The sequence below is a fragment of the Antedon mediterranea genome, chromosome 8 (assembly GCF_964355755.1).
Source record: "Antedon mediterranea chromosome 8, ecAntMedi1.1, whole genome shotgun sequence".
NCBI classification, from domain to species: domain Eukaryota; kingdom Metazoa; phylum Echinodermata; class Crinoidea; order Comatulida; family Antedonidae; genus Antedon; species Antedon mediterranea.
This window is the reverse complement of record NC_092677.1, coordinates 22,961,500-22,987,506: the sequence shown is the minus strand read 5'-3', so window position 1 is coordinate 22,987,506 and position 26,007 is coordinate 22,961,500. Positions and strand designations below refer to the sequence as shown.

General features: G+C 34.6%; 2 protein-coding genes across 2 annotated transcripts in view; one reads left to right on the top strand and one right to left on the bottom strand.

The window, feature by feature from the left end:
* The first annotated feature begins 2,677 nt into the window (after positions 1-2,677).
* LOC140056671 (transmembrane protein 70, mitochondrial-like) lies at positions 2,678-7,588 on the top strand. The gene is made up of 3 exons (XM_072102119.1): positions 2,678-2,985; positions 6,186-6,320; positions 6,970-7,588. Exons 2-3 carry the CDS (start codon positions 6,234-6,236, stop codon positions 7,537-7,539), a joined length of 657 nt encoding a protein of 218 aa, XP_071958220.1. The 5' UTR covers positions 2,678-2,985; positions 6,186-6,233; the 3' UTR covers positions 7,540-7,588.
* Positions 7,589-12,836: 5,248 nt separating this feature from the next.
* The window catches only part of LOC140057720 (uncharacterized), a 98,916-nt gene continuing 85,745 nt past the window's right edge, over positions 12,837-26,007 (bottom strand). The window contains exons 31-32 of the mRNA XM_072103440.1: positions 17,662-17,872; positions 12,837-13,481 (exon numbers count right to left, since the gene is read on the bottom strand). Of these exons, the coding sequence (XP_071959541.1) occupies positions 17,683-17,872 (190 nt within the window). The 3' untranslated portion in view covers positions 12,837-13,481; positions 17,662-17,682. The remainder of the gene's footprint in view (positions 13,482-17,661; positions 17,873-26,007) is intronic.

Below are 26,007 nucleotides of genomic sequence, written 5' to 3'. Positions count from 1 at the left end.
AGGAAGGTACTACTGCCCAACCTCGTCGCCACCGTTGGCGAATTCGTGTGCCGTGGCTTCGAAGGATCTGGCGATGGGCACGCAAGCATCGACGGCGAAACAGCAGAACTATCCCGGATGCTGCAGCAGAGAACCAATAGTGGTTTTTTTTTTTTTACTTTCATGATATTTGTATTTCAAAATGTGAATTAAACACGATTTCATTGCCAAAACGAGTTTTAAGTATCATTGTTCACACGACACAAGAAGCTGGAAATAATTCCAAAATCAAAAGCTTAACATTTCTGTTTAAAAAAAAACGTCATACCTCCCATACCAAAAAATACACTTTTTCCTCAACGTAAACAAACACCTATTTCGACACAACAGTCTACTGTAATTTTGTAGCCAGTGAATCCAAAGAACCTCAGCCTTCGCAATATCTTGTTTCTGAAAACAATACTATGCGGGGATCGAGGTTCTGGTACATGAACATGGTATACCAATTATTTATTCGACCCAACTCCCCACCCTTAAACGTACCCAAACCAACCTGTACCCATGACATCTCGTACCCAACTTGGCTAACTCGAACCCAAATAATTGATTTTTATACATAGGAGAGATTGAGGTATTGGTCGAGCCTCTAATTGTCGTCTAATTTCATTTATATAGCACGTTGGCATTGGTAATTAATTCTCTAATAGTCAATCCTTAGTTCTGTGTCCTCATACAATGTACTGTATTTAGGCCTATAATTGTGCGTCATAACGATTAGGCCTATCAGTAGATACAACAACAACAAACATACAGATAATAACTTTCACAGTTCAATTTATTCAGCATAATAAATTCATTTTAAACGATTATACTTGAATGCAGCAGAGTTATCAGTTCATCCTTTATAAAACAATTACAGCTGTACTTTTGTAGGCATCATGAAGATGAAGTAATTTAATGTTACAGTATGTATGATAATATTTTGTCTTATGATTTTCTATTTCCATAGATTTTGCTAACGGTTTTTAAAAAGTCACTAGTTGTAATTGTAGTTGTGGCTTTTTCATACCGGAGCCAGAAAGATTGGATGTGGTGTTGCAGCTGCAAGTACTGAGGTTTCACCTGGCGGTGCATGTCCTCAGCAGCGACCCCTACTTCAACTATACTAGTTCAGCTTCGCGCCTCAATTGTGGAATGAGGATATAAATTTCAAGTTCAACCTGTTATGCCATCCGGGAAACAAGTTAATAATTGCATTTAAAGTGATTGGTCAGCAGTAAAAGAAGCGTACTGGTGTAAGACGCCTTCAGGGCCAAAAAATGAGGGTTCTACTATTACTGTAGTTGCTACCACCAAACCAGCAGTTTGTCAAAACAGACCTTTTACTTTTACAATCACAGTCATATTGTTTATTTACGTATTTTAATTTTTTTTATTAAAATTCGACAAAAGCTGTCAAAAACGAACCGTCCATGTTTGCTAAACATACCTTCCACATCGTTATTGGTGCGGATTGTCATCCTGAACACACTCCAGGCGCTGACAGGAAACATTTTGTTCTGGATCCACTGGTGGTCCATGTAATCCACGAGTTGCTTTAATTGTTGCGAGTTTGTCCTGGCTTTCAATGCATAGAATGCCATTGGTATATGCGTTGCCGGTAGGAATGGCAGGTTCATTAATTGTTTTATGTACATAGGTAGCTAATTGTTTTCTCGATAAGTTGTTGCAAGACCAACTTGCTGAACATGGCGCCAAACAGCCTGTGACCAATGAAAGGCACACCCTTTTATTTCTACACCCGGACTATTAAAAATTAGAAATGGATAAAATTGTATAAATAATTAAGTTGTATAAATATATAACTTTACGGGCATAGAAAAAAAAGATAAGAATTTGAGGAATGTTAGCAGGTATTTGCACAAACTTCATGACCTGCACTGAGGAATAACAAATATTCATTTCAAATCCTGACATATTTATTATTTGTGGAATTTAAACCAGGACCATAGATGATTATCTTTTAAACATCAAACACGTCAATGTCAAACATTCTTAATTTGTGTACGTGTCCGATTTGCACAGAAATTCGTTTGACCTAAATGACAAATATACCTGTGTTCATTACTACCCGACTGGATTTGCAAGTGTAGTAAAATCTATTTATATCGTTAGCAAAGCTATTGCTATGAAACGCCGATAAACTTTTAATGAGCATGGTGCTGTTAGGATAGTGAAATAAAGCCAATTTACTCGTTGACGCCCCATACCTCTATACAACCATTATGTTTATTAAATCGATGTGGAAACCAATAAATTTAACACATGTAGATTTCGTGCTACGTGTTTTTGCTGACCGAGATTTCCCTTTTAGGCCTATAAAAACAACACGCACATATATAGCGTGTCAAATCGACAACGTAATAACGTATGATCGTTTTCCATATTATTTTTAAAATTAAATTTGTCAGTAAAATTATGATACACATTTTGGCAGATGTTTCCTCTATAACAGCTACCGTACGTGTTTTTGCTGACCGAGGATTATTTCCCTTTTATAAAAAAAAAACACGCACTTTTATAGTTGTCAAATTAGCCTATACATATATATAGGCCTAGACAGCAACAATGACTATGATCGTTTTCCATTTATTTTTATTAAATAATTCAGTGAAATGATCATATACACATTTGTTTAAGGCAATTCAACTTTAATAATAGCATGGAGTAAACTCCATGATAATAGATTAATAACTTTTTTTTTAAAGAATGCAGCAATCAATACAGTAGGCATGGGCCTACTTATTGTTAAATGTAAGTCTTCATCACACAGGACTAAGCAGCCACTGACATCTTCCCCAACAGAGCCATATTATGTATAGCTCTGCTTCCACATGTAAAACAGTGCCCTCAATTATTAACTTGGCAAGAAGTTAAGTAGTACCCAAACGGTGGGGAAGCTGTGATTTTTTCGTACGAGTCTGACATATTAATTATACTTTTTAGGTCAGTAGTTTTTGCCATTATTACTTTATAGTATCGATCATTATGATTGGTACCTAAAAGTGTAATAAAACTGGGTTTAAATGTAATATAAGTATACTTAAATAGCATTAAACATGGCCCAGGGAGAGCCAACATTTTGGGTACAAGTAAGCCCAAATTTAGGTACGAGTTGGTGGAGGAGGTACGGGTTTACCTGTATTGCATAAAAAATGGGCCCGATCGTCTCTATGATGGCCCCGATCATCCTTGGTCCCGATCGTTTGTTCACCGCATAGACGCATGAAATCATTACAAAGATAGAGTGTACACTATTATTATCGCCAGTGCTTGATATATATAGGGTATATAGCCTAGGCCTAGAGAGTCATCATATTCATAGTAGGCTAGACCTCTAACTACAGTACTAGTACGTAGTAGAGTATATATATAGGCCTAGGTAGGGATGTAGGCCTAGGCCTAGGCTACTACTAGAAAGTACTGTAGTACTAGTAGGCCTAGTAAGTAGTAGCTAGTAGTCTAGGCTAGGCCTAACTAGCTACTACTAGGCCTAGGCCCTAGTACTAGGTATAGTACTAGGCCTACTACTATACTAGATAGTATAGTAGTAGGCAGGCCTAGTAGTAGTAGTAGCAGGCCAGTAGTAGCAGCCAGTAGTAGGGTCAAATGTGCATATCTCGGGCGATTAGTTAGAGGGGTCATTCCATGTCAAATCACCCCAAAAATGACATTTTATACCTTATTTTCTTCAATTTTGGTTTTTGGGTCATGATTTTTGTGCTACGGAAGAAGTCTGTGAGATAAGTAAAAAAAAACACATTTACATAGCAAAGTTAATTAAAAAAGGGTCGTATTAGAAAAAAAAATTACTGTAAAATTTGGTTAAAAGATTGGCCTACCTTTAGTGTATGATGATGAAATGTGAGACATTTTTGTTCATCGCTTAAAATCCATCGAAAAAAACAGAACAGTGTGTAGCATAGGCGTTTGTCACCACTGTTTTTCTGCGATGCTTATACATTGTGTTTTTTTCGGTGGATTTTAAGCGGTGGACAAAATTGTTTTGAATCGTACATAGATAGTAAGATTCAAGATTCAAGAAATTTTATTTGTCCATAAAAATGGAAATTCACTTTGCTTGGTAGATTAAAACAACAATAAAAAACAAACATAAAAAATGTTGCAACAATATTAAAACGTGCAGTATTATAACAGATTAAAATACAAGAAAAAAGTTAAAAATAAAAAAACTGTTAAAGATGTAAAACTATTTAAAAATTGCATTATCGTCTTACATTAGAATTAAAAATATGAATGCTATTTACAACGAAGGATTTTCTAGTTCTACAAAGATTTGCTCTTGGAGGTCGTAGCCTAATACCTGATCTATTTAAGTTACTAGCAATTATACCCGCCCCAGAGCGGGTTTCAAAATTAGTTTAAAGCCTTCTCAACACCCGACGCCAGTATCTGTCTATACTCACCAACCTCCACCCTTCTTCAATACCACCCCATACTCTTTTTCAAAAACAAATTCTTCCCAGTGATGGACAAATTCAATTCAACGTAAGCTTCAAATTGAGAGGAGTATACATACTTATGATGGGTCTAATAATGGTTGAAGTACGTTGTAAATTGTGTAAATGAATAGGTGTCATATTGGCTGATAATTAAAATATCTAATTTAGATACTGCGGGCCCCCAGCCTTCTTTCTCCTCTCACCACCCCAGCCACAATCAACAAACCTTAACTCCTCCCCTAGACAGTTCAAATATAGTAACTTTTCCTAGTGCAATTCCAAGCATATAGGCTACTTCATTACGCCAGTATTTTCGCTCTTCCACCCCCCCCCCCCCCCCTACAAACACACCCCAGATACACTGGGTGATGTGTTGAAGACGGTTCCAGTACAAATTATGTTATTATCACTCCCAACCCATAATCCCTCAGTGGCAGTTTTCAAATGTAGTTTAAAACATTCCAAATACAGTTTCGGTCATGGTGATAGGCCTACATCCCCACCCCAAACTCCCAGCCGCTTCCCAGGAATAATTAAATACTTTAACATTTTCCAAACACAATTCTAGTCTAAGCAAAACCCCCACTATCCCCTGAACCACAACTCCCAACCCCAAGTTTTTTTCTTGGAGGCATCGTGATGTACTTGTACTGTGTATGTTCACACAGGAATGGATGTCTGTAATGAGAAAATCCAAGAGACCGATACATAGCTGGATATGGTTAAAGTACTTTGCTAAATGTGTAATTGAATAGGTGTCATATTGGTTAATGAATAAAATATGTATATCTATATCTATATTTCCCCAAATGCCTTCCTGAGGATAATTAAAATACTGTAAAACTTTTGTAGTATATATTTTACAATTCGATAGCCTACAACCCCGAGCCCTAGCAAAAATGACATCACAAACCACCACACCACAAACCCCCCCCCACCCCTCCCACCCCTCCCACAAAAACCCCAGGAGTCGGGGGGAATTTTTTAAAATGTAGTTTAAAACCTTCCGGGTACAATTTCCATCATTTTGATACCCAATACGTATGGTTACGTGCAGAAACAGAAATTTGTATAACGAACAAACATCGAAAGTGGGGGTTTTGACCACATTTTGGTCCCTAACTTGGATCCTAGGTGGCGGATGATGTTGAAATATAGCTTAGAACATTCCCGGTACAATTGCGGTCATTTTGATACCCCATATGTAAGATTATGTGCAGTAACAAAATGTTGTATAACGAACAAACAAACAGACAAACAGACAGACAAACTCTGTCACTTATAATATAGATAACAGTAATGTAACGGATGAGTGGGGTCTTTCATAATATTGTTTACTTTTTTAAAAATGTTTTGTGATGAAGAAGCTGACTATTGAAATGTTTTAGAATGAAAAGTTTAACAATATTCTAACTGATTTAAATTTGTTTCTGCAAAGAAAAATATATATAAGTTTAAATAAATTTTCTAATATTTTAGAGCATGTCAGTAAAACATGTACTTGATATCATTTTGTTATCATAAAAACCCTCCCGGGTGATACCAGGAGTAGATTAGTATGACCACAATCAGGTCTTTTATAAAAGCAATAAAAATGCAAGGGAAGTATACAATTATTTTTTATTTTATTAATTGTCAATGAAAATGTGTTAATCCTCCAAAAACAAATAATTTCTCTTCTAGAGATTTTGGACAACCAGGAAGGGAAGTAATGTTATTATACCAATAAAGATGTATTTAGCTTCCAGTTTAAATACATTATGTAGTATTTCAAGATCTACCAATTGTTGCTACTCAAGTTTTCAAGCAGCCAAACTGGTGAGATCATTAATAGTATTTTGGTAGAAACAATTTTACATAAAACGGAAACGTTCTATAGACATTCAGATGCACGACACATTCTGTAATTTCTATATTCAAATTCTTGAATACTACATAAGTCTGTATGTTGAACTATCAAATGCAGGCCTTTCTTGTTTGCTTCTTGGCAGCGAAACTGTGCCACTAACTAGGCCTACTCCAACCAAGTCCATGTTTGCGTTTGCTTCAGCTTAGCCAAATTGGTATGGTATATAAAACAAATATTTACTGGGCTTTAATCGGGGCACGGTAAAAAATATAGCCCTTGGTGATCTGGAGACATGCTATATCCCTCGACTTCATCTAGGGATATAGTATAGTCTGCAGATCACCTTGGGCTATATTTTTACCATGCCCCTCAGCCCAGTCAATATTTGAATACTATACCTGTAATACAACACTACACACATTCAGATGCAACTATACTTCTGCAATTATACACATTAATTTTTTTTCACTGAAAATGTTAGACATATCAGATGCAACTAACAGTACACCTAATGTAGTTCTATGAATTCAAATCACTGCAATCATAACATTTTGTCTTGCTTCATGTTAAATGGTTCCTTTCTTATAATTCTTTTTGTGTTTTGTTGTTCTTTTTCAGATTTCCAATTTGAATTCAACACATAAAACAATTGCTACATGTGCTGCCTTGAAGGACAGATGGAGTGATCCTACAAGCGAATATTTTAAAGACAGGCTTGTTAAAAAGGAAAATGTTGATCGTTTAATCTATAAATTCAGATCAGGGCTTTTCCTGAGATTATCCAACGTTTTCTTTTATGGTACTGCATGTTTAGGATTGTATCTTGCACCAGACATTATACTCGGTACTCTTGAACATACTTCATTTAATTTTGAGACATTTGCAAATGTAGCTGGAATTACAATTTCCACATTAGTGATACCTACAACGAGTCGCATATTTACTAAGAGAGTTGTATTGAAGCTGTACCACAACTCTTCCAAAGATACTTATGTTGCTCACGTTTTCACACCGTTTTTGCTTGAAAAGAAAATTCACTTTCACAGCAATGATGTGGTACCTAGTAAAAAAAATTTATTTTTCAACCTTACCACACTTCGTGCTAAAGACTATCCTATGTTTTATCAGCCTTATAGGTTTGTTCTTCCGAGTGATTTTAATCATCTAATGGGTTTTGATAAATTCTGACATTAATAGCGCATTTTGAAAAATGTAGATAAAACAAGAAAATAAAAATCACTGTTAATTTGTTATTGAAATTGTGTACAGTGTTAAATACATTTTTTAAGGTGAGGTGAATATTTCAAAAAGTGGCATTACATCCATATTTTTTTTGAAAAATTTACTGAACTTTGGAAGCAAGCTAACGTCTGTCCTATTTTTAAATGAGGTTCTCGTAATCTTGAAACACCAATTACTGACCTATTTCTCCGATTCCCTGTCTATCTAAAATGTTAAATGTAAACGTATCCTCTTTGACAACATTTTTACGGGTGTCTAGAAAACTCAGATCTTAAATATATCTGACTTTTCTAGATCTAGAAAACTCAGATATCTGAGTTTCTTATACAGTATCTAGAAATCTAAAAAACTCAGATCTGACTTTTCTAGTTCCAGAATGGAACAAGAAAACTCAGATATCAAATGGATCGTTCCATTATAAATCAGAGGGTAGCTTGTTTGAAATACTACAGTATTAACTATTATACATTTTCTTACTAATCTATTATATAAACTAGAGGGTACTCCGAGAGTACAAACCTCCGCCTACTGTAAAATTCCCCTACAGAAAATGTTTTTTTTTTACATTTTTTTTATTACCGTAGTTCTAAAGTGTAAATAGGCTAACTGCACACTAGAAAGTAGTGGATGAGACTTTGGTGTAATGGTTATGTATCCAGCCACTCACAGTTGAGGTCCCTGGTTCAAGTCCGGCTGAGGTTTTTTTTGTTTTAGTATTTTTTTTTTTTTTTTTGTGGACCTTGATCTTTAACCCTGACCCTTCAAAATGTAACCACAATTATATGATGAGTCATTGATCATTGTGGCTAAGTTTGGTGAGAATCTGATAAAAACTGTGGCCTCCAGGCTGTTCACAGACACACACACAGGGGTGAAAACATAACCTCCTTGGCGGAGGTAATTATGGTTAATTCTGACATAGGCGAGCACAATGCAAAAACTTCGGTACAAATTTCCGCCTTGGATACCTACCTTATCTATCTGAGATGTACCGCGAAACGTAGATTTGATAACATTAGTGTTCACATCGACGCTATTGTTCCATATTTCTATCTTAGGAAGATATTATAAAGAGTTTTTTAACAAAATTTATGATTTCAACATTAGATTTTCATCTCAATTTCAATTCTTCCCAGATTTCCGGGTTTAAGATAAGTTCACCTTGCAACAACCTGGTTTAAAATATTTTCTCTCTTTTATACACAAGGGAGCAGTTAAAATAATAGATTTGACCCTAAAGGTGACTGGAAACAGGCACTTTCCATCAATCAATACAGTGTCCCTTTGGAAGACGAAAAAAAAATCAGATAGTAGGACTGGAGCTTAAGTTGGCCATTAGTCATGCCATTTCAGTTTTTTGTTTATTTTAAAACCGCGCGTGTGTGAAGGTACAGTAGCTAAATAATAGAAATTATACTGCAAATTAATAAAGATCAAATTAAATATACGTCATAAAGAATCAGAATATATTGTGGTATTATAAAATTACATAGGGAGATTTGATAAGACATTTTTCGAGTGAAATCCTGATAGCTGAGTTTTATTGAGTAAGCTTGCAGGAATAACTGTAGGCTATCTTCCTGTGTCCCGTTAGGACCGAGATGTCTGCCCATGTTGCAAGCCGTAATGTCTTCTTTCTTGGGCCCACTCTGTCACGGCAGTTAGTTTCAAAAGATGATTAAATTAAATAATGTATTAATAATTATTAGGATGGTATTCATTTGAATAAACGCCTCTCCAATAAAACATCACTTTCAATAATAACCCCCCCCCCCCCAACCCAACTATCTAATAAACGTCCATCCACATATTTATAATAACACAATTATACTATTTGTAGTAGAATTCACCGCACTGTTATCTACAATTTACCAAGCATTTGTTATTCTTTTTTACCACTTTTCATATCTATTAGAGGATTTCATTTGATTATTAATGTTACCATATTATTAAAACTACAAAATTTAACATATATCCCTCGAATAAGCACCTCCCTCAAATGACCTCCGCCTCCCCAAAGGGCCCTACCAAACAATAAAAACTATACTTTAAAATGTTATTAATCATCTAAAACACTGTGAAACAAAGTAGTTTAGTTTTACAAATGTCAAGCATTTTCAATAATGGTAACCAACAGAAAACGTATAAGGAGAACATTATCATTCCGAGAACCATCGTCTACACTTCCTAGAGGGGAAGCGAGCGAAGCGAGCTCACCCTTTAGTGTTAATAATTATTGTAACTTGTAGTAGCGGCCTACAAATTAATTCATAAAGAAATACAGTATTTAAAATGTAGGCTTAGAATTTAGGCCTAGCATAGCTAAGCAAAATCAATTTAAGGCTCAACGTGCGGGCACTATCGCGATGTATCGCGAAGAGTAGGCCTGGCCCTACTAGGCTAGAAGTGGTCAAATCGTACCCAAAATAACTCGTACCTCAACCAACTCATACCCACACCAACCATGCCTAATTTTTAAGCGCACATTTTAATGATTTAAGCGGTAGGCCGCTTCTACATTTTACAATATTAGTACGAAAACGTACACAGTAATCAATAATACTCTAGTATTTCAAATGACCTACCCTTCGATTAATAATGGAATGATTCAAATGATTGGAACTAGAAAACTCAGATATTGATATCTAAGTTTTCTAGATCTAGAAAAGCCAGATATCTGAGTTTTCTAGGTCTAGAAATTTTGAATATCTGAGTTTTCACACATGTGTTTGTTAATGAACTTCCTAATGTTGTCACACACACATATTCTTACAGTATGTATGCCGATGACCTGAAGCTTTTTTCATGTTATTGGTTCCTATTATGATTCTATGGAACTTCAGGATGATCTCAATACTGTTGTTGCTTGAAGTCGGGTGGGGCTTTTCTCTCCCATGTCGCCTTCCCTTATTATATATTCCTATATTATATATTGTTCTTTTCGCATCTGCAAATCGGCCTTACCAGTGAAAGAAAGGGTTTACATAAAAAAAAGTGATCAGATGACAGATGAGAGATCTGTTAATGTTTGAGTCGGTGAACCTTTTTTTGTATTGTCATTCGTGAACAAATGGTTCACATATAGATTGCTGGCATAACTGTTTGACAACATTACGAACCACTTTGTACATCTCCCATGCAAGAGTGGTACCGGGCTTGCCTTCTCAAATAATCTACGTTTTCATAGCTATAATTTTCCTAATTATCATCATTAACCCAGGGATTTTTCATCTTTTTGTTGCACACAATCACGTATTACAGCATTACAAATAGGCCTACAATTAAATAATCCTTCCCATGAATCATCTAAATCATCGTCAAAGAAGATTCCGCATTGGGCAAGGTAAAGCATATTGATATTCATCTTCTATCAAACAATATTACCTAATATTATTATCTTATATTGTAAAAGTATGGTCTTGACCATAACTGCTTTTCTTAGACCTATACAGACCTATATCATCAAACATACCTTTTCTCTCAAAGTCTCCTGAAAGAATTGTTTCATTACAGCTTTCAAATCATATCTTTCAACACAAACTTTTCCATCATACCATAAGGGTCATAGTATTGAAACTGCACTTATTCGATTGCTCAATGACATCACGCAAGCTCTCGATAATCAACAGGAAGTCCTGCTAGCAATTCTTGATTTTTGTAGTGCATTTGATACTGTTGACCACAGCGTACTCTTGAGCTGTCTATCACCTTTTCGGAGTGACACGGTCTTAGATTAATTTAGATCGTACTTATATGATCGTCGGTTCTCCGTAACTATTCGGGATTCATCGTCTCAGTATAGGCACTGTCCTTTACGTGTTCCCCAAGGTTCTGTAGTACTTGGACCGCTATTGTATATCCTGTGCTACATTTCTCCTTTTGAAGAGGCCAATACAACCACAATCATGGATGCAGTGTCCTGTTGTATGCAGATGATTTTTAACTCCATTATACATTTATGAGTGTCGACAAAGATATAGAAATTGAAAAGATATCATCATGCATTGACAAAATTTGTGAGTCTTCAAACTTTCTGGCTTTGAACGAATCCAAACTGATATTACTGTATTCATTTTCAATCAAATTTTTCCAAAGTCTCTTCCAATCAAAGAAATGGTGAAGTCTGAGGTAAAGAGCCTGGGAGTCACGTTAGACTCGTGTATGGTTTTATTTCCAAGATTGGTAGTTTTAGGAAACATCTCAACAACAAAAGTACTGAGGGTTAGGCCTACATAATATCAAGGTTGGATTCATGCAATTCCATGCTTCTTATTTTGTTAGGAAGACATATGCCTTTTTCACTCGAGCTCCTGTGAATACTGTTCCGGCGAGCTCTCATATGGGTGTCTCATATAGGTGCTTCAAAGTGCTGGAGAACGAATCGGTGTAAATGGTTCAATCTGCTTTTCTTCATTTTTTGGTTATTTTAAAGATGTATTGTCCCTTGAAACACAAAAAAATGAAGGTCAAAATATTCAAAAATTTAAATTGGCCATATCAAAGTAATATTAAAGTTATTCACTTTAAGTCAAAAATTCGAGCCAAAAACAAACAATTTACATAATTAACAGGTAAATTAATTTGATTACATTTTGTCTGCGAGCAAAAATAAACAAAGATTTTCAAACCAAACCATTATGCATGATGCTAATTAGGATTGTTTACAACTCATCACGGTTGAGAAGGTGTTCTCACACAGATCGCAAGGAAGTTTCATGATCATTTATGCATACAGAGTAGCCAAACAAGCACGTTGCATATGAGATATGTTTTAAACAAAAAAACGTCTGTATTTCAGTTAAATGATTTTTTTTTCCACTAATTTTTGGTGAAAGTTAATAACTATTATGATACTTCAAAATGACCCACTTTTTTTCGAAATTTTTTAGTTTTTATTTTGTTGGAATTGTCAAAGAACAATACATCTTTAAGATATTTTATGGATCATTTTTGTGTGTAAAACGCTTAGAAACATTGTATTAAACTACCATTATTATTCTATCACAAATTTCAAAGTATTTTAAATTACTTTAAGGAAGACAATTTTCATTAATTAAAGTATGTCTATTAATACTTAATATAAAATATCAACAACAACAAAAAAGTAAGTTACAAGAGTTAAAATAATTGTTTGTATATGTAATTCACTTCAACTTTTATTTCCATATGATACATAAAAAAAACAATTACAAAATATTATGTAACAACTATAAAAAAAAATCTGTTGACATATAGTACCTCTCAATTTAAAATAGATCTTGGAATCCAACAATATGTTTATATATACAATAACATTTTCTTTTGCAGCAGTAAAAACATCAATACACAATTCAAATTTATCAACAAAATTCTTCTCCTGGTTATGATAAATGATATTTCATATATATTTATATAAACTATATAATAATTATATGCTACATACATACTCAAAACTAAAATTTAAACACTTTTGAATGTTTTATAAGAGATAAACTATTGCCTAAGAATGATTATGATGTGATAAGTATATTGTCCCCAAAACATTTAAAAAAAATAAAAATCAAATGTTGTAGTCTTACACCTGATAAAAATCATCAGTCCATGATATTTTTAAAATTCAAGGTTTTTTGTTGTATAAAGAAACTTTAAATTGCACTGTTTTAAATAAAACAGTGTTATTGTTTTAACACTATCACGAATGGATTATTTTATTATTATTTAATGATAACAAAATTATGGTCAATAATCAAAAGAAATTATAAGTTATTCATGATGAATGATAAAAATCATAAAAAGATAGGATCTTCTCCAATTGGCTTGAAATCATAAGTGTGGGCACTATTAAAACTTATAGTGAAGGCACATGGCTACACATCCAACTACAACATTATAATTAGGTGGTTCTGGTACTGAAACAAATAAGATAATATTTTTGTTAACAAATAAACAATTTATGTATTTTTAATAACAAATGTTTTTGCCATGAGAAAAATCCTGGTTGACAAAATTCATTCAAAAAATTCAATTCATTGTTTCTTTTGAGTTAGTTTTACAAATTATGGTCTGAATAGGAATATTCTAAACTTGTATTGTATTGTATTAATGGATCATGTTCATCAATAAGAACAATATACTGCTGCTACTAATCATGACGTCATAGTAGGCATGTTAAGGTGCATATTTTAGGCAAATCCTTCAAATTGTGATAATATTTTGAAACTTTGCACAGTTATTCATTAGGGTGTCAAAAACATGAAATGGAAGGGTTGCACAAAATTTGGTCAGGGGAAAGCCGCCATTTTGGATTTCAAAATGGCGGACCCTAAATTTTCACTTTTCAGGTATATCTCTGCTAAAAAGGCACCTAGAGTTCTGATTTTAGGTGCAAATTATATGGTAGTGGGGTCACCAAACATATTGGTATAACTAACATTTTGATTGCATGGCGGCCATGTTTGATTTCAAAATGGCGGACCCCAAATTTTCACTTTTCAGGTATATCTCTGCTAAAAAGGCACCTAGAGTTCTGATTTTAGGTGCAAATTATATGGTAGTGGGGTCACCAAACATATTGGTATAACTAACATTTTGATTGCATGGCGGCCATGTTTGATTTCAAAATGGCGGACCCCAAATTTTCACTTTTCAGGTATATCTCTGCTAAAAAGGCACCTAGAGTTCTGATTTTAGGTGCAAATTATATAGTAATGGGGTCACCAAACATATTGGTATAACTAACATTTTGATTGCATGGCGGCCATGTTGGATTTCAAAATGGCGGACTTCAAATTTTCACTTTTCAGGTATATCTCTGCTAAAAAGCCACCTAGAGTTCTGATTTTAGGTGCAAATTATATGGTAATGGGTCACCAAACATATTGGTATAACGTCTTTGATTGCATTGCCGCCGGCGGCCATTTTGAACGTAGCTCAAACTGTACTGGCTTTACACTATTTGTTTATGTTTATAGTTACATGCATTTAACATGGATACTTATTGTAGGTCACATTTTCCCTGGCAACCACACAGCTCTGTACATCGTAAATCACTCTTTCTGCATTTACAGCGTCCAAGATCACAGTCGGTGTGTCCACAGCGAATTAAAACCTTTGTGACATCCGAGAGTGTGGAGCACTGTGGCGCAGTGGTTAGAGCATTGGACTTGCAATCAAGAGGTTGCTGGTTCAAGCCCGGTCGGTCACTGCAGTGTTGAGTCCTTAAGCAAGATTCTTTATCCACATTGTTTCTCCCCACCCAGATGATAGAAATGGGTACCGGTATGTAAAAAGTACTGGGAAGGTAAATCAGACTCGTTTGTGCGGGAGGAGTGGCGTACCCCCACAAACATACACACTTAGTGGAGTCTGGCTCAAACGCTAAAGAAATGGAGATGGGCACCACAGCCATTATCATTTAGCTTAGGTCTCGACACTTTACCTTACAGACAATGACATCCTATCGAAAACTGAAGTCATTCATGGCATCTTTTTCCAAGTCTTGTTAAATGTAGCTTTACCTTTTCCTTGAACAGATGAAGTTGTATCACATTCACAACCGCTAAAGGAATGAAAGAACAAGTAAGCGGCTGATGCTTGTGGTCCAAGAGAAGAAACAATCTCGTGTATTGGGATGTGCTTCCCCACTCCAAACTCGATCCAAAGCTCGTGGATCCTAGGTATTCTGTGGAAAGCTGACAATGCAATAACAATAACATCACTGTCTACAGTCTTGACAAGAATGCGCGGAAAAATTTCAGCGGCATGTTTAACATGAACAAACATACATTCATCTGCCTCTATGTTACATGGCATCAGCAGTTGTATATTTACAGTCTGGTTTGTTGCAGCTCTGTCTCCTAGAGACCCTACAAACATTCCGTGATTTGTGTCAACTTCGATCAGTGACACGACTAGATTTGTTTTTCGATAGATACTTTAATGACAGTTTAAAGTCTGGTATGCGTTCCAACCGCGTTTCTGGTGTAAGGAGGGTCGTTAAAGCCAGCGGGAGCATGCCCAACAATTGGACCACATTTTTTAGATTTGATGACAACAAATCAGAGTTGTTTTCATTTATTGTAACTGAAGTAGTAGAGAACATTGGCACAAATCACGGAATGTTTGTAGGGTCTTTGGGAGACAGAGCTGTAACAAACCAGTAAATATACAATCGCTGATGCCATGTAACATAGAAGAGGCAGATGAACGTATGTTTGTTCACGTTAAACTTGCCGCTGAAATTTTCCACGCATTGTCAAGACTGTACACAGTGTTGTCAGCTTTCCACAGAATACCTGGCATCCACGAGCTTCTGATTGAGTTTGGAGTGGGGAAGCACTTGAAGTACATCCCAATACACGAGATTGCTTCTTCTCTTGGATCACAAGCATCAGCCGCTTACTTGTTCTTTCATACCATTAGCGGTTGTGATAGAACTTCATCTGTTTAAGGAAAAGGTAAAGCTACATTTAACGAGAAAAAGATGCCATGTAGGACTCCAGTTTTTGAGAGGATGTCATTGTCTGTAGGGCATGTTAGTGAAACAGACACAGATTATCTAGAACAGTTTGTTGTAACTATGTCTACTGCAGAACATTTAATGATGCAATACGATATCTTTTTACAACAAGAGAAAGACTATTGAAAATATCCCCCAACATCTGCGGCATTAAGAGAACATGTGAAATGGAAACCAGGAAGTGGTACGACTGTCTAGATGCATTCAGGGTTGAACAGGACCTAGCGAACTGGGGATAGAGGAAGGACGGCAACAAATTTAGTCCAGCTTGGAGTTCATATCTTGGAGAACTTTCAGATGTCACAAAGGTTTTAATTCGCTTTGGACACACCGACTGTGATCTTGGATGCTGTAAATGCAGAAAGAGTGATTTACGATGTACAGAGCTGTGTGGTTGCCAGGGAAAATGTGACCTACAATAAGTGTCCGTGTTAAATGCATGTAATTATGAACATAAACAAATAGTGTAAAGCCAGTACGGGTTGAGCTACATTCAAAATGGCCGCCATGCAATCAATGACGTTATACTAATATGTTTGTTGACCTCAATACTATATTATACTTTGTACCTAAAATTATAACTGTAGGTACCGTACTGAAACATTTTGAGTTCGCCATTTTGAAATTCAAAATGACCGCCATGCAATAAAAATGTCAGTTAAATACCAATATGTTTGGTTACCTATTACCATATAATTGGCACCTAAAATCAGAACTCTGTGTACCTTTTTAGCAGAGATACCTGAAAAGTGAAAATTTAAAGTCCGCCATTTTGAAATCCAAAATGGCCGCCGTGCAATCAAAATGTTAGTTATACCAATATGTTTGGTGACCCCATTAACATATAATTTGCACCTAAAATCAGAACTCTAGGTGCCTTTTTAGCAGAGATATACCTGAAAAATGGAAATTTGAAATCCGCCATTTTGAAATCCAACATGGCCGCCATGGAATCAAAATGTTAGTTATACCAGTATGTTTGGTGACCCCATTACCATATAATTTGCACCTAAAATCAGAACTCTAGGTGCCTCTTTAGCAGAGAAATACCTAAAAAGTGAAAATTTGAAGTCCGCCATTTTGAAATCCAAAATGGCCGCCATGCAATTAAAATGTTAGTTATACCAATATGTTGGGTGACCCCATTACCATATAATTTGCACCTAAATTCAGAACTCTAGGTGCCTATTTAGCAGAGATATACCTGAAAAGTGAACAATTTGGGTCCGCCATTTTGAAATCCAAAATGGCGGCTTTCCCCTGACCAAATTTTGTGCAACCCTTCCATTTCATATTTTTGACACCCTAATGAATAACTGTGCAAAGTTTCAGAATGTTATCACAATTTGAAGGATTGGGTCACTTAACAGGCCTACTATCATTTGATTATCAAAGGCAGCATAGATGGTTATATATAGTTCTATTATGAAAACTTTTTAGATTTCTTTTGTTTCATGTAGAAAAAAATTATATTATCTACTTATCGCCAACCATTGTTGTCGTAGTGTAAATGGGCCTTTTGTGATTGTGTAAGTATGTTACAAATCAAAGTCAGTAAAAGGTAGAAATACCTAGTTAGAGCAGACTCCTGCCTAAACATTTTCATAACCATGATTGATATTTTCTTCCATCACTTCATCATAAATATGGTTAGTGGAAGTTTGGTAACCTTCATATACTGTATTAATGTGTGTACTTCCTGTTGGTATGGCAACATTCGCAGCACCTGTGTTCAAATCTGTGGAATTATCCTTCTTTTGATTTTTCTGAGAATAATTGAGCCTATTAAGAACATTTTTTATAAATTAAAAAAAGTATTACTTAGTGTTGCATAGAAGCAAAAAAAAAAACCTGATTGTTAATATCTGAATTTAGGTCGATCATATTAAATTCTGTGTTATTTTTTTTTTAAAGCACCCCACTACTGTATAGTTAAGCTCAAACCTAATATAAAAATCACTTTATTTTAGATTATATTATTAATATTCATAAGCCTTTATTGAAAGAATTCCTGCTGAAAAAAAGCTTTTGCAATGACCAGTGTTGTATTTATCAACAATATTTGGTTAATTAGCTTAAGGTAAGTTAAGAAAATAACATAAGCTTATTTATCAAACCATCTTATCTTGTCTTATACCCTTTTCACATCTGCATAAATTGTTTGTAACAAGTTATAAACAGACTTGATCTCCTGATTTATTACACGTTTTTCATTGGAAGGAAAGGATAGTTATTTATAGCTGGCTATTTGGTTGCTATGATTGGCCAGTTTAACATCAGACCAATAATGTACACATACACGCAGTAAAGAACTGGGAACATCTCTGAACAAAAACAGGTCAGATTTTTCACAAAATTGTATTCACACTATGTAAACCTGGTTACAACTTGTTACACGTTTTGCAGGTGTGAAAAGGGTAGGTAAATATGACTTGACGCATGCACAAAATTGAACGCTTGAGGACAGCAAATCTTTGCTTAAATCTGCACATTAGCAGTGACTTTTGGCAGCCGATAAAGTTTATGAAAGTAAAATTTTTCATCTCAAGGTAGTGTGTTTTCTGTCTTAGATTTAAGACAAAATTAAGCAAATATTTGTTTATAAATATTTATCTGCCTAAAAATTAAGGATTTATGGCAAACTTAAACAATTTTTTGCTAAAGCACAACAAAATTAAAAAATTTTAACAGTAGTACTATGTCAAATAAAAGAGTTGTAAAATTAAATGTGGGTATACCACAGGAATGTGCAACCTCGTCAGTAATACTTCTTTTTACAAGATGTGTTTGATAGTTAAATATGCTATTAGGCTATCAAATTACTGATGCAGAAAAAATAACATTTCATAAATGGAGTGGATGAAAACAACCAAAATGCACTAAAAACTAAGGCAATAGTTATAATTGACTTTAGAAAGAATAAACATTTAGATCCAGTTGTGGTATAAGAATACAATTTCTTTGGATGTACATCATAGATAAATAAGTATTTTCTGAAGAGTATCAGTATATCTCAAATAATCTTTAAACAGTGAGAGCGCTTTGTATGCATTTTAATTAAAGAGAAAGCAAGTAGTTTTTAACTTGATTACAAATCAAAGTGAATAGATTAAAGTTTAATTATTACATTGATCGAAAGTATAGTTGATTTGATATTTGACACAAACAAATTGCAAATTATGATGAAATTATTTAATTCTTTTTTTCTTTATTTGTTACGAAAACATAGCTACGCTTTTACATAATCAGAAAAATGTATTAATTGATACCAAAGCGATTGCAAAATGTTAAGAAAATTGTTCAAGATAAATTAAACAATTTTACCAAAGACCAATTTTTTTACTCTTTCTTTCTTTTTCTTTCTTCTATATTGAGAAAAATTTAAAAGAATATTGAAGTAACTTTTTTTTAGTACACTTATCATATTTTACCTATAAAACAGAAAGATGAAAAGAAAGAAATAAATATAGACAAAAAAAACAACGCTTCAACACGTTGGCCAAATATATAAGAGGGTATGTGCCAATATAACCAATTATGTTATGTTTTAAAAAGATATAATATAGACCAGTCGGATCTGGAGGCAGGTGTCACTTTTCTGCAGAATTTTCTAAACCAACTTTTTCTAATGCACTTTTTGACGTAGATTACGAATCTGGTTGTTGATCGGACTGACGTGGGGGCTTTTTCAAGATATAAACGTTTAAAATCTTGATTTTTGAAAGCCGAAATTAATCAAAATAATACAAATTTAGACAATAGAGGGCGCACTTTGCACATAATTACGAGTAAAGTTGAATAAAATAGACTTCGTTGCTGTTAATTTTATTCACGTAAATGTGAAAATCATTTATAAATCGGATCGGTTTTATATGCTGAAATTGTTTTAGTAATACACTGTGTAGTATAAAGTTAGTTAGAACTTTTCATTTTCGCATTTTCAGCGATCAAAAATGATATTGTCTAGGCCCGAAAATGAATGCTTCCAGCGTACGACGTATGTAAACAAAGGAAGTTTACACCGCGATGACAGCATATAAAGTCTGCTCAAGTGAATAGTGGCTAGGCTTTTACTAGCCTAGCGTATTATGACCGTATGCATGAAACATCTTTCTCTGGCTTATTTTGCATTCAGCGCTAGCAATGCATACTTTATTTTAATATAATACATGTGTACTATTGTATGTAGGTGTGAGTGTACGTCAAGCGATACGTGTCTGTAAATTTCTAAAAAAGTTGCAAATGAATTTTTTCACCTGAAAAATAAATACAAATTTTTGGTCCCTTGGTGTAACATGATATTGACTCGTGTATCGTACTCATACAGTGAGCTGGCTGTGGGGCACGAAGGATTCGTACAAAGGACACCGCACCGCCAGACTACCGCGTACCTTTTGTTAGATCACTGGCAGTCAGCATGCATAAAAAGTATATTGCCTTCCGACGTACATAAAAAAAATGGAACGCTGCTGTTACTATGTATGGCTATGAAGTATAGTGTATCATCATCATAGTAGGATTATAGTGAATGTTAATATCGTCGTCGACACCACGAAGTGACACTAACCGCGTAATTGATAAAAACAGCGTTTCGAGAAAAACGCGATTGAAGAAACGAGCTTCACAAAACACACGATTTTGTCCTAAAAAAAATGTCACTAAGATTTTTAATTTACATACATACAAAGTTAGACAATCCAGCTACCCATTACTTTAATTTAATTTTAATCATATTAATTAATTACCAAGTAAATTAAAGTTAAACTTTAGTGTCACTTCGTGAAACCGAAAAATTCATTTCCCTACGTAGTTTACGCTTACGAAGTGACACTAACGCAGTTAGTGTCACTTCGTGAAACCGCAAATTCGATTTCACCGCGTATTTCTAGTGCGTTGGAAGTGACACTACTGTGTAATTCATATCTTTCCAATGCAATGATCTTACATCATAACAATTATGTATGGTCCTTGATAAGTGAACACTATTATATATTATACATTACAAACATGCATGTCTACTTTAAGCCCTGCCTGCACTATCCGACTTGCTTCATCTTCCATTTCCATCAAATTTTTGCTCAAAAACCATCTCTTCCTTATTTATTACATGGCCATCTCCTCTGAGATGGCCATTTAATGTATTGTTTTCATTGATTTCCCTTTTGATTCTACTAATTTTTCCATTATTTTAGTTTGTTAGTTTTCATAAATTCTATTTATTTTATTTTATTTTTAATTGTTGTATGTTATTGTCTTTTTAAATTAAATTTTTGTGAGGTCCTCTCTATCTAATGATCACCTTCGACTGGAAGGACCACCCTAGTAAAATATTGTTGAAATAAATAAAATCAAACTTAATGTGACCAACATTAATTTGATGTGCTTATATGGACACAATGGCATAATATCACTCCATATTTGGGCACATCAAACTTTTTTTGTCAAACTAGTTTGATAGTGTAGAAAGGGTTAGGTTATTTATAAATAAAACAACCACATCAAATAAATCTACTTTAACACTTTTAATAAAAACATCAAATTACATAGACATATAAATAGGCCTATCTGGAATGTACAGTAAGCATAATGTACATATTCATATTTTTTTTCCATATTAATTATTATCAAATATTATTTATTTTTTCAACATTGAACAATTAATAATTCAGTAATACAATTGGTACTTCAGCCAGTATTAATTTATATCAAAAATTATTCTCTGTTGTTATAAATCATTAAATACTTAATCAATGTCGTTACATTATTTTTTTTCTATTACCAGTATGCTTTTTAATTTATTCAATCCATTGTTCTGTGAGGTAAACATCATCTAAAATGCTCATATAACATAAACACTTGCTACAGGCTGCCTACATACACCTCCCCCATTTTTAAACCTTGAACTTGATACATTCTGCCTTAAATTGATGTAGATAGATTGCTTGTTGATCGAATTTCGGTTGTTCCCCCTTATCTTATTTTCTTGAAACTGTTCTGAAAAAAAAAACACGTTTTAAAAATAACAGTGATTTCTTATTGTTAAAAATCAAGCAGAGTAGTTTAGCCTAGCTAAAGAGTCTACTCTAGCCAAGTAGTAGTACTACTACTACTACTACTACTACTACTATTACTACTACTATTCCCTGGGCATACGCATACTCTAGTTTGTTAGGCCTAGGCTGGGCTTAGAGGACCTAACTAACTAGGCCTACTAACCGAATAATGTACGCCAGGCCAGATGCTAACCTAGGTAGATCTGGGCAAGCTAGCTATGCCTAAACGTCACAGTGATAGGTCTAGCCTAGGCCTACCTACTAGGCCTATATGCCTAGCTAGGCCTAGGCTAAAAGTGTGTCAAATTACTGTTTTATATTAATTATCAAATAAATATATAATAGGCCTCGACATTCGGGATACATGAGCGGACTAAAATTCTTTAAATAAACTAATTAACTTACCGTCTTTCTTGATAAAATGCAATGTTGTGGAGTGTGCGTCCAGATCATCCTAGCTAGGCTGTAGGCTAGGCCAAACAGTTAACAAACGCGCAAAATTCATTACCCGTGTGGCACTCGCAAGCAGCACATACGGGTATTTAATAAATAGTGTCACTTCGTAAAAACGCAAATTCCATATGATGGTGTTTTTTGATATTGACTAATTAATGTATTTAGTTAATTAATGATATTTGAATGTTTATATTTTGTGAAAACATAGAGTTTGATGTACATAATCAAAATATCGAAGAAAAATTTTTTTCAAAAATTCCTAATTTTTAGGTTAGTGTCACTTCGTGATGCCGACGACGATATGTTACACTATACTATAATATCTATTTACATTACAGCATCCGATTAATTTTTTATAGGCCACCAACCAATACGTACTCAACTGTATCAACTTATTTTATGGCTTTATCAATACCACCTATTTACATTGATATAGGTCAATTAATTCATCAACAAATGAATATAGATATATAAAGCTATAAGTATTGTAAAGAGGTGCCATTTATCATAAATCTTATGTGCGCGAGTACCATTTCCGGCCATCTAGGGGTGTCATTTAACAAAATTCGCTTTGCCTCAGGCCCCACAATGGGTGTGGGGGGGGGGGGGCGTAAACTGATATGATTTTCTCTTCTGGTACTCTTTGTGATAACACTTTGCATCACCCGCATTACAAGTATGAACTAAGAATACACTCAAAATATATACTGTACATAAAAATGTACGGGACGGCATTGTTATACTAACCGTTTTGCTTTTACGCCGTGAAGTTCTATCAATGATTTCTTATAGGTGACATAACAACTGTTTAGGCGGAAACATAGTGAAAATACTACAACTATATTGAATGTATTATTCATTACGAAAGCTGCATCTAGCATGAACATATTTCTTCTCTGACTGAGATCACGTTTAAAACGATAACTAGCTGGAACTATAGAGAAAATCACATAAACAATGTTTCTCTGTCCCTGAACCAACATATTCCAATAAACATGGCTATATCATACCAAATGTATTCTACAAAATAAACAGCCAGCATCATGTAATAATTATGGTTTAAAATGTCAAAGACCAACTGATAAATGTGGAATTTGCGTATATGGTACTGGTTTGATTCCTGACAAAGAAACCATAATACTGTATAAGTATTTTGACGATGCCAACTATTACATTTTCTATGTGTACCTTGGATGGCAAAATGTGATCCTCCAGATTTAGGATGGCGTTTAAGTAAGGGTAGAATTAAACTTTACAGACTTAAGAATCTCGGTTTTCAAAGTTATCAGATTAACATAATTCGTTTTTGCTATAGCGTACGTCGATACACAGTACACGACGTAACGGTCTGTAAACTTTTCGTCTGGAAAGTAACTACAGTTTTTCTACACATTTTGGTCCCTGGATGGAATATGATATCATGCGTCTGGACCCAACGTTGAAAGATTCGTACAAAGGGACACCGCCAGACAAGTGCGTACCTATTGTTTAGTAGTTAGATCGCTGGCTATAGTATTGACCATATTTGTCGGCAAGAAAAATATGATCATTTCTCTTCTGGTAAAAAAAAAACCATATTAAGTGTACTACTATATATTTTAAGTAAACTGCGGCATTCCATTTTTACTGAGGGCTATACACTTTATGCATGCTGATTGACAGCGAAGTAAACAGTATGTGATACGAATTTACGAATAACCATTGGTGTACCGCGTATATGTTCGCTGTCAATTAAGGGGGTTTGGGTGGGGGTACCCTTTGTTGGCCTCAACCAATGAATGTTTCACGCGTACGCCCCCCCCCCCCCACCCCGGTCGGGAATTCGGACCCCCTCCCCCGTCGGGGAATCGGAAGGTGAAGGGTGGAGGAAATAGTAAACTTTTGATACACAGTTGATGACCTTAGCCTGGATGTTTTACTATTTTCATGGAGATTTAAAACATATTTTTTCCTTAGAATATGCTAATTGTGCATTATTTTGACATACTTATATAACTATCTTATGACGTCATATGTACATTATATGGTAATTTAAATACTAATTTGAAAGTTTAATACCACATTTATATAGCGGCTATTCTGAATTTATGCTAATTAACCTTCTTTTTGATGTGTGACTTTGGATATCATGTTCATTTCAACAGGAAAATGTTAGAAAATTTCCTGCGGTTTCTACATTTATTTTAGGATAGGATAATGTCATTTAAGCAGTTATAAGAACATAATATATGACGTCACAACTACCATATGACGTCATAGTTATGTCATATGGTAATTTAAATGTGCTAATTTGGAAGTTTAATGTCACATTTATATCTACTCGTAATGCACTTAGATGGTCTAAAACCAACCGTTGAGGAGATACTGGAACTTCAAATGGTAAATGGCGGCCATTTTGAATTTATGTTAATTAACCCACTTCCCGATGTCCGATTTCGGTAAACTTTGGATATGATGTTTATTTGGACTATATCAACTAAACAACAAAATTCTGTTGCATTTAACATATCTAAACGGTATTTAAACGTTTTCCTCTTCATAAAATGACTTATTTGACCTAATTTGACCTTTGACCCTTCATATCTCGAAAACGCCCCCTCCCCGTCGCGATCAACATTCATATTCGTATTCTACAGCCAAAATTACCCTAGAAAAAATAGATGAAGTAAATTCTGCAAAAAGTGACACCTATACCTCAAATACGACTGGTCTAATATCTCCTTTAACCATATTATAAACACATGTTATTTTTAAATTTTAATCTTTGTATATCTTTGTCATGGAATGGAATAATGCTCTCCCTATGCAGTCATGAAGTAGTGGATAGAATTCGATCCAACTCGGCCCTAAACCGTCTCGGCCAAAGTCAAGTCGGCCCCACGTCAAGTCGGCCCCAAGTCAACTCGGCCCCACATCCCCTCGTCAACTCGGCCTCACGTCAACTCGGCCAAAAACTAATCCGTCAACTCGGCCTCTAAAAACTATGAAACGCAAAAAGTGCTAATAAAAAGAATAAAATGACATTAAAATCATAACAAATCAAAAGGCAAGAAAACAAATTGCATAAGCATTATGGGTATAGGTTACATGCACACACACCCCAGACATGAATGTGCATTATTTTCAAATAGGCCTTACGGTTTTTTTGTATGACATTTTTATTTTCATTTCGTTTAGTACTTCATAATTATTCATAATGAATACAGTACACCATGGAAAGAGAGAAATTTGCTTCCATAACAGTCCATAGGGATGTGATTGTGATTTTATTGTATTTAATTGTGGATTCATGGAATTTGTCATGGTGTGTGTTGTTATACTATCATTGGGAATCTTGTGTCCCGTTTTGTAATATCTTTAATTAAACTAAAAAGAATAATTTCTTCCTCACTATCATCCGATGATCAT